Source organism: Hemibagrus wyckioides, linkage group LG08 (assembly GCF_019097595.1).
Source record: "Hemibagrus wyckioides isolate EC202008001 linkage group LG08, SWU_Hwy_1.0, whole genome shotgun sequence".
Lineage (NCBI taxonomy): Eukaryota > Metazoa > Chordata > Actinopteri > Siluriformes > Bagridae > Hemibagrus > Hemibagrus wyckioides.
In genome coordinates, this window is record NC_080717.1 from 5767501 (window position 1) to 5780898 (window position 13398).

Genomic DNA, 13398 nt, shown 5'->3' on the forward strand with positions numbered 1-13398 from the left:
TTTTATCCCAGTTGTAGTCGTTGCTGGGCTGAGAAATGATCCATCACCCAAATTAAAGCTGGGCTCGTGTGTTTAACGCTGCTCAGAGTAACAAAGAAAGAATCTGGAAATTTCCTCCTGTACTCATGTTTAAGAATGGGATTGATGTATAAAAAAATCTAGCACCTTTCATTCTCAGAAGGCTCCCCATATTGGGATTCTCCAGGGTTCTCTGGGTTCCTTTCACCTTCCAAAAACAAGCCAGATTGTGTTGGTTATGCTGGGTGTGTATGAGTGGGGTGTATATGTGGTGTCCTGTGATGGCCTGGTGCCTCATCCAGGATGTATTCCCACCGTGTGAACAGTGGATCAGGATAGGCTTCTATCTACCTTGAGGCTGAACAGGATATATTGGTAAATCTTGGGGATTTAGTGGTTACCAGTTAGCATCTTTGCATCACACGTCCAGGTTGGGGGTTCATTTCCTACCCCACCATCTGTGTGTGTGTTCTCCCTTTGCTTTTGGGGTTTTTCTCCGGGTACTTTGGTTTCCTCCTCCAGTCCAAATACTTGTGTTGTAGTCTGATTGGCATCTCTAAATTATCCGTAGTGTGTGAATGAGTGTGTGTGCGATTGTGCCCTGCGATGGGTCGGCACCTCATCCAGACTGTCCCCTGCCCTTTGTGCCGAGTCTCCAGGGATAGACACCAGACTCCCTGCAACCTTTTGTGAATCAGATGTACAGAAATTGTTATTTATCCAGAGCAAATTGCATTTATCTCATGTATACATCTGAGTAGTTAAGGGTTAAGGGCCTTGCTGAAGGGCCCAGCTGTGGCAGATTGGTGGCCCTGGGATTTGACATCACAAGCTTTTCATCAGTAGTCCAACAGTAGTCCAGCCACTGCAGATGATCGATGGATCTTATGAGTGGTGGATGGATAGATGGATGGATGGATGGATGGTGGGATGGTGGGATAAATGGATGGAAGGATGGATGGGATGGATAGAGGGAGGGATAAATGGATGGATGGGTGGAGGGATAAATGAATAGATGAATATATGGATGGATGGATGGATGGATGGGATGGATAGAGGGAGGGATAAATGGATGGATGGATGGATGGATGGATGGAATTCCAAAATCAGTGTACTGGTGTTGTAAGCAGAGATTACTCTGAAAAAACACTGGATTTAACCTTTAAGGTAGTAATGCTGGCTGCTCTTCTGCCCTCACAGGCTCAAGACCCTCAGGTTCTGGACCAACTCTCCAAAAACATCACCCGAATGGGTCTGACTAACTTCACGCTCAACTACCTCAGGGTAAGTCACACACACATACACACACACACACACACACACACACACACAAGCACATACATAAAGATGACAAATGGAGGTATTCAGAAAGCTTCCATCCTTTAGGCATGTATTGTGTGTGTGTGTGTGTGTGTCCACATCCCAACCTGCACTCATGCCATAGCGTTTATTTTACAGCCTCTTTGTTTATTCTTTCGATTTTAGCATGAGTGACAGCTCCGATTTGCAAAACAGGGGAACTAGATGGGGAGAGAAAATTAATTGGATGGGGAAAATTAGCATAACATTAATGAGCGTTCTGTGCTGAAGCACAGCATTGTGGGTCTCGACGCCCAGCTCCCGCTCACCTAGCACACTGCCGTGTTTCTGTTAGAGGTAAAAGAAATGAGGAGAGGAAAAAAAGGGCAGTTTAGTCATTTTATCAACACTGAACCGACTTCATTCTGCTGCACTTCTGTTGTTAAGCTCTCAGATGTGTTATTATAAAGCCAGGTTTAACAAAAAAAAAAAAATAGCGACGTCGAAGCCGAATTGGGAATTAAATTAGGATTTGGTTCTTGGTTCCGAGCGCTCAGTCTGATCCTGATCCAGTGTGTGTGCTGCAGCTGTTTAGCATGCCAGATGTTTTTGCATACATTCCCTGTTTGGCTTTGCATGTCTTCTTCTACGCAGCTTCAGGGCAGCAATCAGAAAAAAACAGACAGCAGCGTGCTTGTTTCCTGCCGTCTGAGTAATAACTGAGACTCACTCACTGGTATTTTTCTGTCTAAAATGATGCAGTGTTCATCAGTGATCCCGTGTAAAGAGATGTTTAAAGCCAGATGACGAGTCTATGTGTAATGCAAATACATTGACAAAAAGGCCACACCTCCTTAACTACGACTGACAGGCACAGAGGCCAGACCTCCTTAACTATAACTGACAGGCACAGAAGCCACACCTCCTTAACTAAGACTGACAGGCACAGAAGCCACACCTCTTTAACTAGGACTATACAGGCACAAAGGCCACACCTTTTTAACTAGGACTGACAGGCACAGAGGCCACACCTCCTTAACTAAGACTGACAGGCACAGAAACCACACCTCTTTAACTAGGACTATACAGGCACAAAGGCCACACCTTTTTAACTAGGACTGACAGGCACAGAGGCCACACCTCCTTAACTAACACTGACAGGAAGAAAGGCCACACCTCCTTAACTAGGACTGACAGGAAAAAAGGCCACACCTCTTTAACTAAGACTGATAGGCAAAAAGGCCACACCTCCTTTACTAGGACTGATAAGCAGTTGAGCCATGCCGACTCGACATGGACAGAGGCTACACATACTTAACTATGACTGACAGGCACAGGCGCCATGCCTACTGCCTTTTTTTCTCCTAAGCGCAGAAGCTACATCTACAGTACTAGGACTGACAGGTCCTTAAGCCATACAATCTTTACTATCACTGCCAGGCACAGAGACTGCACCTCTGTAACTATGACTGACAGGCATAGAGACCACATTTTTGTAAAAATGACAGAAACCAGGTCTGCTTTAACGTACACAGGACTGACAGGCACCAAGGCCAGGTCTCTATCATTTATATTAAAATATGATCATTAAGGCTGTGCCTACTTAACATGGAATGATAGGCAGAGAAGACACACCTCCTACGGTGGAACTGACAGGCACTAAAGCTACAGCAGCATCTCTGAGACTGACAGGTACCGAGGCCACGCCTCTACAACTACGACTGACAAGCACCAAGACCCTGTCTACTTACCTAATACTGACAGGTACCCAGGCCTCACCTCCTTTGTTTAGATTAAATAAGATAATTAAGGCCACACCTCCTTCAGTAAGACTGACAGGCATCACATTCATTTGAAATAAATATAATAATTAAGTCCCCGTCTCCTTAACTAAGACTGACAGGCGCCAATTCCACATCGCCTTCACGAAGACTGTCAAGTGCCCAGGCAACATATGATGATTAATTCCATGCCCCCCTTTAGTTAGACTGACAGGCACCTAGGCAACGCCTCTTTTCTTTGCATTCAATATGATTGTTATTTTTGTAGATTGAACACATCACAAGTTAAAATTCAGTGAAAGGTCGAACCTGTAAACACCGCCGTGTCTCATTTTTGCCAGTCATGATCATTTCTCTCACTGTAACAATACCCTGTAAAAGGGGCTGTTTGGCGTGGTGTGTGTGCGTGTGTGAGGTTATCAGCGGCTCCACTTGAGCTCTGTTTCCTGACCTGGGACGGATGAGGCGCTGTGGCTGAGGAAAGCCGCGGGTTTCCTCACATTCATGCTGGAAATAGCCGTGGTGCCTCGGCCCCGAGCCAGGGATTGTTCCCCAGAAACGCTGGAAGTGTGAGGGGATGCGGCCATGTCCGAATGCTGAAACTCATACCGGCAGTGTGTGTGTGTGTGTGTGTGAGAGAGTATATGATTATGTGTGTTTATCCACCTGCTACCTAAAAAAGAAGTGAAGTGGTGATCTGAAAAATAAGATGCTGTCTATGATAGGATTCATTTTCATGAGAGAGGATTCATAGTAGTTTTTTGTGACTTGATTTTTATTTATTTATTTATTTATTTATTTATTTATTTATTTATTTATTTATCTTGCAATATTTCAATTAATGTTTTAATGTCTAATTGTTATTATTTAATTATTACAAGTCATAAATCGTAGAAAATTATTTTACAGTTTATTTTTATTTTATTCATGTCAAATGAAGGTGATTAATTAAGATTTAAAAATATTAATTAATTAATTTATTTATTTATGTATATTTTAGACCGTAAAACGAATTAGCTCTAAATCTAATCTGATTATAAAAATCCACATGACAATTCTACTTTTTATTTTAAATATTTTTTTAAAAAAAGGTCTATGGCATGATTTTAGCATTATTATTTTCATTATCTTTAATTTCTTATTTATTTCTGTATTTGCTCAGGCATCTCTAAATAATTCCATTAATGTCATGATTCACTGGTGTGAATTTCAATATTTGTAATGCTGGCTCGTTGTTTTGCTCAATCTGTGTGTCTGTGTGTGTGTGTGTGTGTGTAGCTGTGTGTGATCCTAGAGCCCATGCAGGAGCTCATGTCCAGACACAAGACATACAGCCTCAGCCCCAGAGACTGTCTGAAGACGTGCCTGTTTCAGAAATGGCAGCGTATGGTGGCACCTCCAGGTACACACACACACACACACACACACACACACACACACTGTCAACCAGACGCTCTATATTTTTCCTTTCCACTTCGGAAAAGTCAGCGTGAACACGTGAGGAGAGATGTCGTTTACGGATCTTCGGAGTGTGCTATGGAGGAGCGGGGCTCAGTGTGGATGCATGCTGGGAATTTATAGGGGACGTGTCTCATCGCGATGCTCAGTGATGCGCAGTTCATTACAAGCAGTGCGGAACGAATGTGAAACTTGAATATGGCTTGCTTGCACACATCCTGATTTTACCGATTGACAAGCACGAGGGTCCACGAGGCCAGAGCTTTACTTATTTATAACCATTTAGTCCAGAACATCTTTGTTTTCTCAGCTAAATCATACAGATTCGCATAAATCCTGTTGTTTACACAAAATACAACTTTCTTAAACATTTACCAGCTTACCAGAGCTTCACTATTGGTTTTAAACGGGTACGTTTAGCTAATGATAGCTGTAACAAGGCTAATTAGTTAGTAGTTAGTGTGTCATGCGTGATAGCTAAAGCTAGAGAGTTAGCATTAATGTATGAATAAATCTGCACTTAAACGAGGGTGAGAAATTATTATCGGAGGTGACGAAAATAATAATTCAGGCACATTCTGAAAGAAAAAAGATTAGCTGACTCATCCTACGATACATGCTAGCGCTTCTGTGGTAAAATTCTCTCAGCCTGCTAAAATTTTCTTGCTAGCCATGTTGGCACCTCTGCTAATATGTTGTTTAAACATAATGGAAAATCTGTTTAACTTATAAACATTATTTTATCTTAGCATTACTTTAAAGTGAGGAGAGATAAAGATGTCATGAAAGGGTTTATATGTGATTTAGCAATTGTGGATTGGAGTGTTTTACTCCGGTTGTTGCTAACTTTGTTGCTAAAATTTGTCTTAGATGCTTTTATTATGTCTGCTGTATGGATGTGTTTAGAAGAGAACATTTGTGAATTAAATGCCATGTTAAAAGATAACATTTATGAATTCCACACACTACTTTTCCAAAAAAAGAAATATTTTTTGTCAGTATTAAGGTAACATTAAGCGATAGATGACTAGCTAAAACCCTAGCAGTTGATTTCGCTGAAGAAATAGCGCAGACCTTCACAACATAAATTCCATATTTTTTTTTCTGCTATAGAAATATGTTGTATAATTAGAAACAAGCTCATTCGAACTCCTGAACACCTTCATGACCCCGGGTTGTTTTGCCTTGTGCACCGTTAAAGAGATAATCTCCGTGGCAGACTTTTAGCAAAATTAGCATTTGTGAAGCTGTCAGTGAACCTGGTATTAATTAGTGGGATTTTCCTCTGCTTCCGCTTTGGAGCCCCGCCCGGCCCCGGTTAAACTCCTGTCCCGCTTTGTGAATCGTCCACAACGGCCACTTCCTTATGGGCCGCGGCTCCTCGTTTTCCTCCCATTCTGCTGAAACGCGGTCCGAGTCGAGGGCAGGAAGGAAGGACGGCCACGTTTATACGCTGATAAGTCCTTTTTTGTGCTGTTTCCTTGCGTCATTCACACACACACACACCCTGGTAAACACACCAGGAGCCAGAATTGTCTGGATTCAGTGTGTGTGTGTGTGTGTGTGTATGTGGCAGGTTTTTGACTATTTTAGTTGTGGAGATGATAACATTAGTATCTTTCTTTATTTTCTTTAACCTTTAAACCAAAGTTTCCACAGGTGCAAGTCTGAGAAAGTATTTCATTAAATGTATTTTATTAAAAATTAAAAATAAATTGTGGAGCATGCTTTTATTTTAAATTGTTGTTGTAATAGCAACCGGAATAGTGACCTTTAGTTCTACAGACGCTTGCATAAGTAAATTTTGGACATGAACAATCCAGAACATATTTATTTATTTATTTATTTATTTATTTATTTATTTATTTATTATTTTTTACTTAATCTTGGGGTATATTATGTTATCAGCCTACAAAAAAATAACCTATAGGAGTGTCTCGAAAACACACTATGGCTCTACACTGGAGGGCTTCAAAAAAAAACAAGTACCTGAGACTCCAATTAAGACTCGGTTTACTCGTCTCCTTCTAGTTTACCAAAAAAAACATTGTGCAAAAACATCAGGATCCAGATGTGCAAAGCTGATAAAGACACATCCCAGATGTAATCCCAGCCGAAGACGCTCCTACCGAGTATCAACACTGGTGGGGGGGATAAATACTTACGCAATCAACACATTTTTGCTGTTTTAATTAATCTTGCTTTCACAGATTAAAGCGTATTTTGCACCATACTGTGCAGATCACACTGTAAACATTCCAATTAAGATCATTCATTTCTAAGCCGTAACTCTGCAAAACGTAGAAACGTCCAAGTGCAAGGGGATCGGGATCGGGGTGCACATACTTATGCGCCGTATTTGCTAATAATTCATATGAAGAAGTCCTTAAAAAATTCACACAGGCTCATTAACAGAAATATATGCTTTCTGAATAATGGATATCCTGACTTTAAATCATTTAAAAAAGCGTTTTAAATATTACTTTAATCCTTGTTTAGTTTTCCTTTCAACTTTTTGAATCTTTCATATTGGGGAACAGAATTTTAAGATTTTAATCCGCGATAATTTATTATTTCAATTATTTGAGCGATTTTATTCCGAGTTCAGATTTAGCCTAATTTACATATGAAGTTTTCATAGCTTATTATAATGGATTAAATTTATTTTCTTTTATTTTGATTTTTTTAGCAGGACATCCACAGAACTTCAAAACGGAAATCTTCCCCACAAATCACAAGAAAGGTACGTGTTCCGTCTTCTAACGCTTTTAGCATGAAATACATTTTGTTTCCGCTGCGTTTACCTTAAATGCTCAAAAAATAAATAAATTTATATAAATAAATTAAAATAAATTAAAAATAAAAGAGTGACAAATTTTTTTATTGGTTAAGTCAGAAAATCAATAAATAAAACAAAAAAAAAAATCTTAATTAATTAAACTCACAGCAAGGAAAAGCGTATAAATTTTAAAAAATTTAAATTTATGTTTTTAGCATTTTTAATCATTTAATCATTTAAATTATACAATAAATAATTTTTATTGAATTTTTGAAAAAAAAAATGGAAATATTTTTATAATAATTTGTTAAAATTTCACATTTAAAATTTTAATAATTAAATAATATCTAACATTTTTTTTTTTTAAATGTATCACATTATTATGATGCAGTCGATCTAGCTGACTTGTTCATTTTAGGCTTCTATTAAATTTTTTCTGGCCCAGAAAACACCTTCTGCTTTTGCTTTAAAGGCAATTTATATGTTAAATTTTATTTTAACAAAGGGGGCATGTTAGAATTTAGCATTTAAACAGCAGTTTCAGTTCCCTTCACATGACATAGAAGACTCAAAAAGTTACACACTGCCGCTTTAAACTGTGCCACCATCAACGTCTCCTGTTGTTCTTAAAACTGCTTAGTGTCGGATCGGGATCTGGTATCAGCTAAATCTCAGAGCTCTGGTACTGATATTGTGTTAAAAGTTTTATAAGCTGGATCATATAGCATACATAGGTACTGAATAACATGTTTATAGATGAATGTATTTGCTTATTTATATAAAAAAATGTGTATCTCTGTATTTGTCATCTATTTATGAGATGATGAATACACAATTATCTAAGTATTTTATTGCATTATTGCAATTCTGACAAATGAACTGATGGATAAATCTCATAACTTCTCATAACTTCTACTTTTACTGTAATTCCTTGCTTATGAATTAATTATAAACCAATAATGTGATCTTGCAAATACTCACTGTTAATATAATCCCGGCATTTGTTCTGTATGTTATTCAGTATATATGCATGTATTATAAACTCCTTAGCTTTTAAACAATTTATATTTAAATGTTAGCCTATACCTGCTGTGTGTGTGTGGGGGGTATCATTAACATATATTACATTATTATAAATTAATTTTTATTTGGGTTAATAGCATGTGTATGAAACAAGAGTTTCCTCTTACTAGCATGATGATGATGCCATGGTTTCTGCTTGTGGATGTGCATCCTACCTATCTACAAAGTAAGCTTGTGTGTGTGTGTGTGTGTGTGTGTGTGTGCAGAGCCTACTCGACAGACCACAACAAAGAGAAGGAAGAGGAAGAATTCCGCCAGCAGCACATCTAACAGCAGCCTCGGCAACAGCACAGGCAGCAAGAAGCGCAGTCCAGCCAACAGCTTCAGCCTGAGCAGCCAGGTACCTGTAAGCATCCGAGTTCCTCAGTTTACACACATACACACACACACACACACACACACACACACACACACACACATACTGTATCTGAGAACACATGAGCACATCACAACATGAGAACCTGCAATACAAAGCTAATGTCAGGCTATTCGTGTAACCTAGCACACATACACACCTACACACACACCACAGATTAATGTCTGGCGGTCTGGGAACCTCACTCAGACGTCTCTGTGGCTGAATTCTCGATACCCAGATGTCTCTGTGGCTGAATTCACTATACTCAGACATCTCTGTGGTTGAATTGTCTATACACAGACGTCTCTGTGGCTAAATCTTTATACGCAGACGTCTCTGTGGCTAAATTTTCAAAATTTAGACGTCCATGTGGTTGAATTCTCTATACTCGGACGTCTCTGTGGCTGAATTCTCTATACTCGGACGTCTCTGTGTTTGAATTCTCTATACTCGGACGTCTCTGTGGTTGAATTCTCTATACTCGGACGTCTCTGTGGTTGAATTCTCTATACTCAGATGTCTCTGTGGCTGAATTCTCTATACTCGGACGTCTCTGTGGTTGAATTCTCTATACTCGGACGTCTCTGTGGTTGAATTCTCTATACTCAGACATCACTGTGGCTGACTTCTCTATACTCGGCTGTCTCTGTGACTATTTTACTGTTTCTCCATTCACAAAACCAAAATGGGGGGGGCACAAACTTTTGCACCCCAACTTTTATCATATATTCACTTACTACCCAAGTCTACATCAGCCAAATGTAATATAAGTACTACATACCATGGGAAATGTAATATTCGTACTACAGATTAATGCAAGAACTGGGCTGTTTCTCCATTCACAATACCATGGGGGGCACAAACTTTTGCCCCAAGTTTTAACATATATCCACTTGCTATCCAAGTCTAAATCAGCCAAATAAGTGTCATTGGGTTGAAAGTAAGAGCCTGTGTTGTGCTTGGGTTTGAACCCCTGACCTTCTGCTCAGTAAATGATGACAGAAAAATCTGCGTCAAGAACACCAGCAAAACCATGAAGAAACACGACATGGGAAACCGTTGAAGTGCCATAAAGCATGATACAGAAGACATAGACACAACAGGGTTCAAATAGACAAATGAATTAAAAGCTAACATTAAAACAAAACAGGTGAATATAAAGAAAGTAAACGTATTTTTTTTCTTACAGCCTGCAGTTTTCAGAATTCTATCATCCGTTATATTCCCTATATTTTTCTCACACTTATACACTCGCACATGCTCTGCACCGCATGGTTCATTTTTCATTTTGTAGCTCTGTGGTAAAAGCTTTTATGGCATTAATTATACAAGTCCGGCTCGCATTTGTAGCCACTTGTCCCGCAGAGTTTACACGACTTAGTCATATCGTTTCATGGAGCTTCCGTGGTAAATGGAACTCAAACAGAGTACAACTGTAATGCGACCCGAGTTCATGAGGATTCATCAGCATTAACACGGGCTCAGAGCCGCACGTCATGATACAGCGTGCACAGCCTGTAGGGCATTATGGGTAATACGTATTGCCCTCCAGCTGCTCAGACCGTATGAGCAGGAATACTAGAAAATAAGGATTGTAGGCAAATATGATATCAAGAGCTGATGTAGTTTAAATGTGGTTTTGTTTTAACAATGGAATACTTGTAATTGTTTGAAATGGAAATAATAATCTATGTAACTGTTTCACACTCTCAAATGACACTGGACAGTAAGTGAATATATGATAAAAGCTTGTGTGCAAAAGTTTGTGCTCCCCATGGTATTGTGAATGGAGAAACAGCTCAGTTCTTGCATTAATCTGTAGTACTTATATTACATTTCCCCTGGCATGTAGCACGTATATTACATTTGGCTGATTTGGACTCGGATAGCAAGTGAATATATGTTACGGTTTGGGTGAAAAAGTTTAACCCCCCCCACACTGGTTTTGTGAATGGAGAAACAAAGTCTTCTGTAACATGCTTTATGGCCCTAAAGCGGTTTCCCATGTCGTGTTTCTTAATGGTTTTGCTGGACCAGATTTTCCAGACCGACTGTCACCGGTTACTGGGCAGAAGGTCAGGCATTCAAACCCCAGCACAACACAGGCTCTTACTTTTAACCAAATTACGCTGATTTTGATTTGGGCAGATATATAATAAAAGCTTGGGTGCAAAAGTTTGTGCCCCCCACGGTTTTGTGAATGGAGAAACAGCTGAGTTCTTGCATTAATCTGTAGTACTTATATTACATTTCCCATGGCATGTAGTACGTATATTACATTCGGCTGATTTGGACTCGGACAGCAAGCGAGTATATGATAAAAGCTTGGGTGCAAAAGTTTGTGCCCCCCTATTTTGGTTTTGTGAATGGAGAAACAGTAAAAATGCAGATCTAGCTTTAATCTGTAGTACTTATATTATATTTCCCAAAAATTACAAATTAAATAAAGTTTTTTGTGACACCGTGCATCAGTAAAAGCAACCTAGATATACGAATTCATTTGAAATGAATATGTACTCAAACAGCGTGGAGGAATTTCTGAAGGAAAAAGGATGCAAGAAAGTTTCCGAACATTCAAACAAAACAAAAAAAAATTTCTTTTCATTATTCATTTTAATATATTTGTCCTTTTTTCTTTTCGACTTGTGGTAATGAAAGAACTGTGAAACCTCATATATCGTATGTCTTGTAGGTATAAGTTTCATAATGTCCTGAGGATATGTAAACGTTACACTTTCATCTGTTCATGAACACACACACACACACTCAGGATCCCCAAGCATAGACGGAGCCTTCAGGCGTTTATTTCTATACAGTTTATATTGATAATAATTGAGATGATGCTAATGGGAATCTTATAAAGCTACTCTGACTTTAGCAGGTATTTTATTTTGCTATAAAATCTAAAGCGATGGCCGGGTGAGTAGTGAACAGTGCATGAGTGTTAACCGGAGGCGTTTATCCTCAAGTGCCTTTTTATCCCCAGGCCTCTCGTCCCTAGCGAGTCTCACTCAGCCCCCGGGTCAAACGCACACTTCAACCCACAAGTGTTACAGCTTTCACCAAGGGAGCAATAGCGGGAAGCAGGGTTGCATTTATTTGCAAATGGCTGATGGGATTTGTAGTACGTGGCTGTCCCCAGAGTCGCTGCACACAATAGGAACTGCGATTGCTGACTGGGAGATTAGTGTGGATTTGGAGCGTGTTCAAGATCTTCACACCCTGCTCGAGGTTACTAGTCAAATCAGAGAAGCAAAAAATAGATAGTTTTCAAGGTTTTCTTTTGTAGCATGCGGAATTTAAATGGGATAGTGTTTTTATTTTATTTTTTAAAAAATAATCACTTTTTTGTTTGGTTGGTTCACTAACAGTAAAAAGCAAAATATTAAACAATATAATTTAATATTTTAATAATTTTTTTTAAATATATTTTGAAATATTTTTTTTTAAATTGTAACAGTCTAGGGTTTTTTTTTTAAAAATACATTTCGAAATAACCTTCACATGAAAAGAATTTTTTTAATTTAAGAACAGAAATAAATAAAGAAATCGTATGTATTAATTATGATTTAATTATCATCAGATCATTATATATTTTTTTTGTAAATTTATTTAAAGGTCGAGATTCCCATCAGTCACTGTGTATGAAGCTTGGTGTGAGGAATTTTTATCTTATAGTGAACGTTTAGTACACAAGAGGCATGGTGCTCCAACATCCTGTGTTATACAACAGCGCTATATGTATATATTCTCCACTCTGATTGGTCAGAAGCTGTTGATTCATTTTCCATAACCGCATCTCTGATAGCTGGCTCTAATTTCAATATATTTTTATTTACAAAAGTTTTGGGACGTCTGCCTTTACATGCACATGAATGTAATATGGAGTTGTCTCCCGCCCTTCGCAGCTATAACAGCTTCAACTGTTCTGGGAAGGCTTTCCACAAGGTTTAGGGGTGTGTTTATGGGAATTTTTTGACCATTCCTCTAGAAGCGCATTTGTGAGGTCAGGCACTGATGTTGGACGAGAAGGTCTGGCTCACAGTCTCCACTCTAATTCATCCCAAAGGTGTTCTATGGGGTTGAAGTCAGGACTGTGAAGTTTCTCCACACCAAACTCACTCATCCATGTCTTTATGGACCTCGCTTTGGTCACTGGTGTACAGTCATGTTGGAACAGGAAGGGGTCATCCCTAAACTTTTCCCACGAAGTCGGGAGCATGAAATTGTCCAAAATGTTTTGGTATGAAGCTGAAGCATTAAGAGTTCCTTTCACTGGAACTAAGGGGTCAAGCCCAAACCCCTGAAAAACAACACCTGAATTCAATGATTTGGAAGGGTGTCCAAAAACTTTTGGCAATATAGCGTACTATCATTGCAGTAGTAAGATCTAATGTGTAGAGGCTTGCATCGTGAGGAGATGTTTATTATATCGTTTTCTGGAAGGAGTCTCCAGTGTCAGCGACAGTGCTTTGTAACAGCGCTGTAACTTTCTTATGTTAGCTAAAATAGAACATCATAGTTAATTTGATTAACTAGCGTAGAAGATTTGTGGAACATCTTCAGCTAGTGTTAGCTAGTTATCTGTGAGCTAAGTGATGATCGGTTTTGGTTAAAGGAGC

At 39.0% G+C, this 13398-nt stretch overlaps 1 protein-coding gene across 5 annotated transcripts in view; it reads left to right on the forward strand.

The window, feature by feature from the left end:
- ldb2a (LIM domain binding 2a) overlaps positions 1–13398 on the forward strand; it is an 84433-nt gene that overhangs the window by 64005 nt on the left and 7030 nt on the right. For 2 of the 5 annotated variants that reach the window (XM_058397043.1, XM_058397046.1), the window contains exons 5-8: positions 1219–1302; positions 4377–4500; positions 7246–7299; positions 8625–8764. In XM_058397043.1, coding sequence (XP_058253026.1) covers positions 1219–1302; positions 4377–4500; positions 7246–7299; positions 8625–8764 — 402 coding nt within the window. The remainder of the gene's footprint in view (positions 1–1218; positions 1303–4376; positions 4501–7245; positions 7300–8624; positions 8765–13398) is intronic. The other 3 variants (XM_058397045.1, XM_058397047.1, XM_058397044.1) reach the window with 2 other exon arrangements.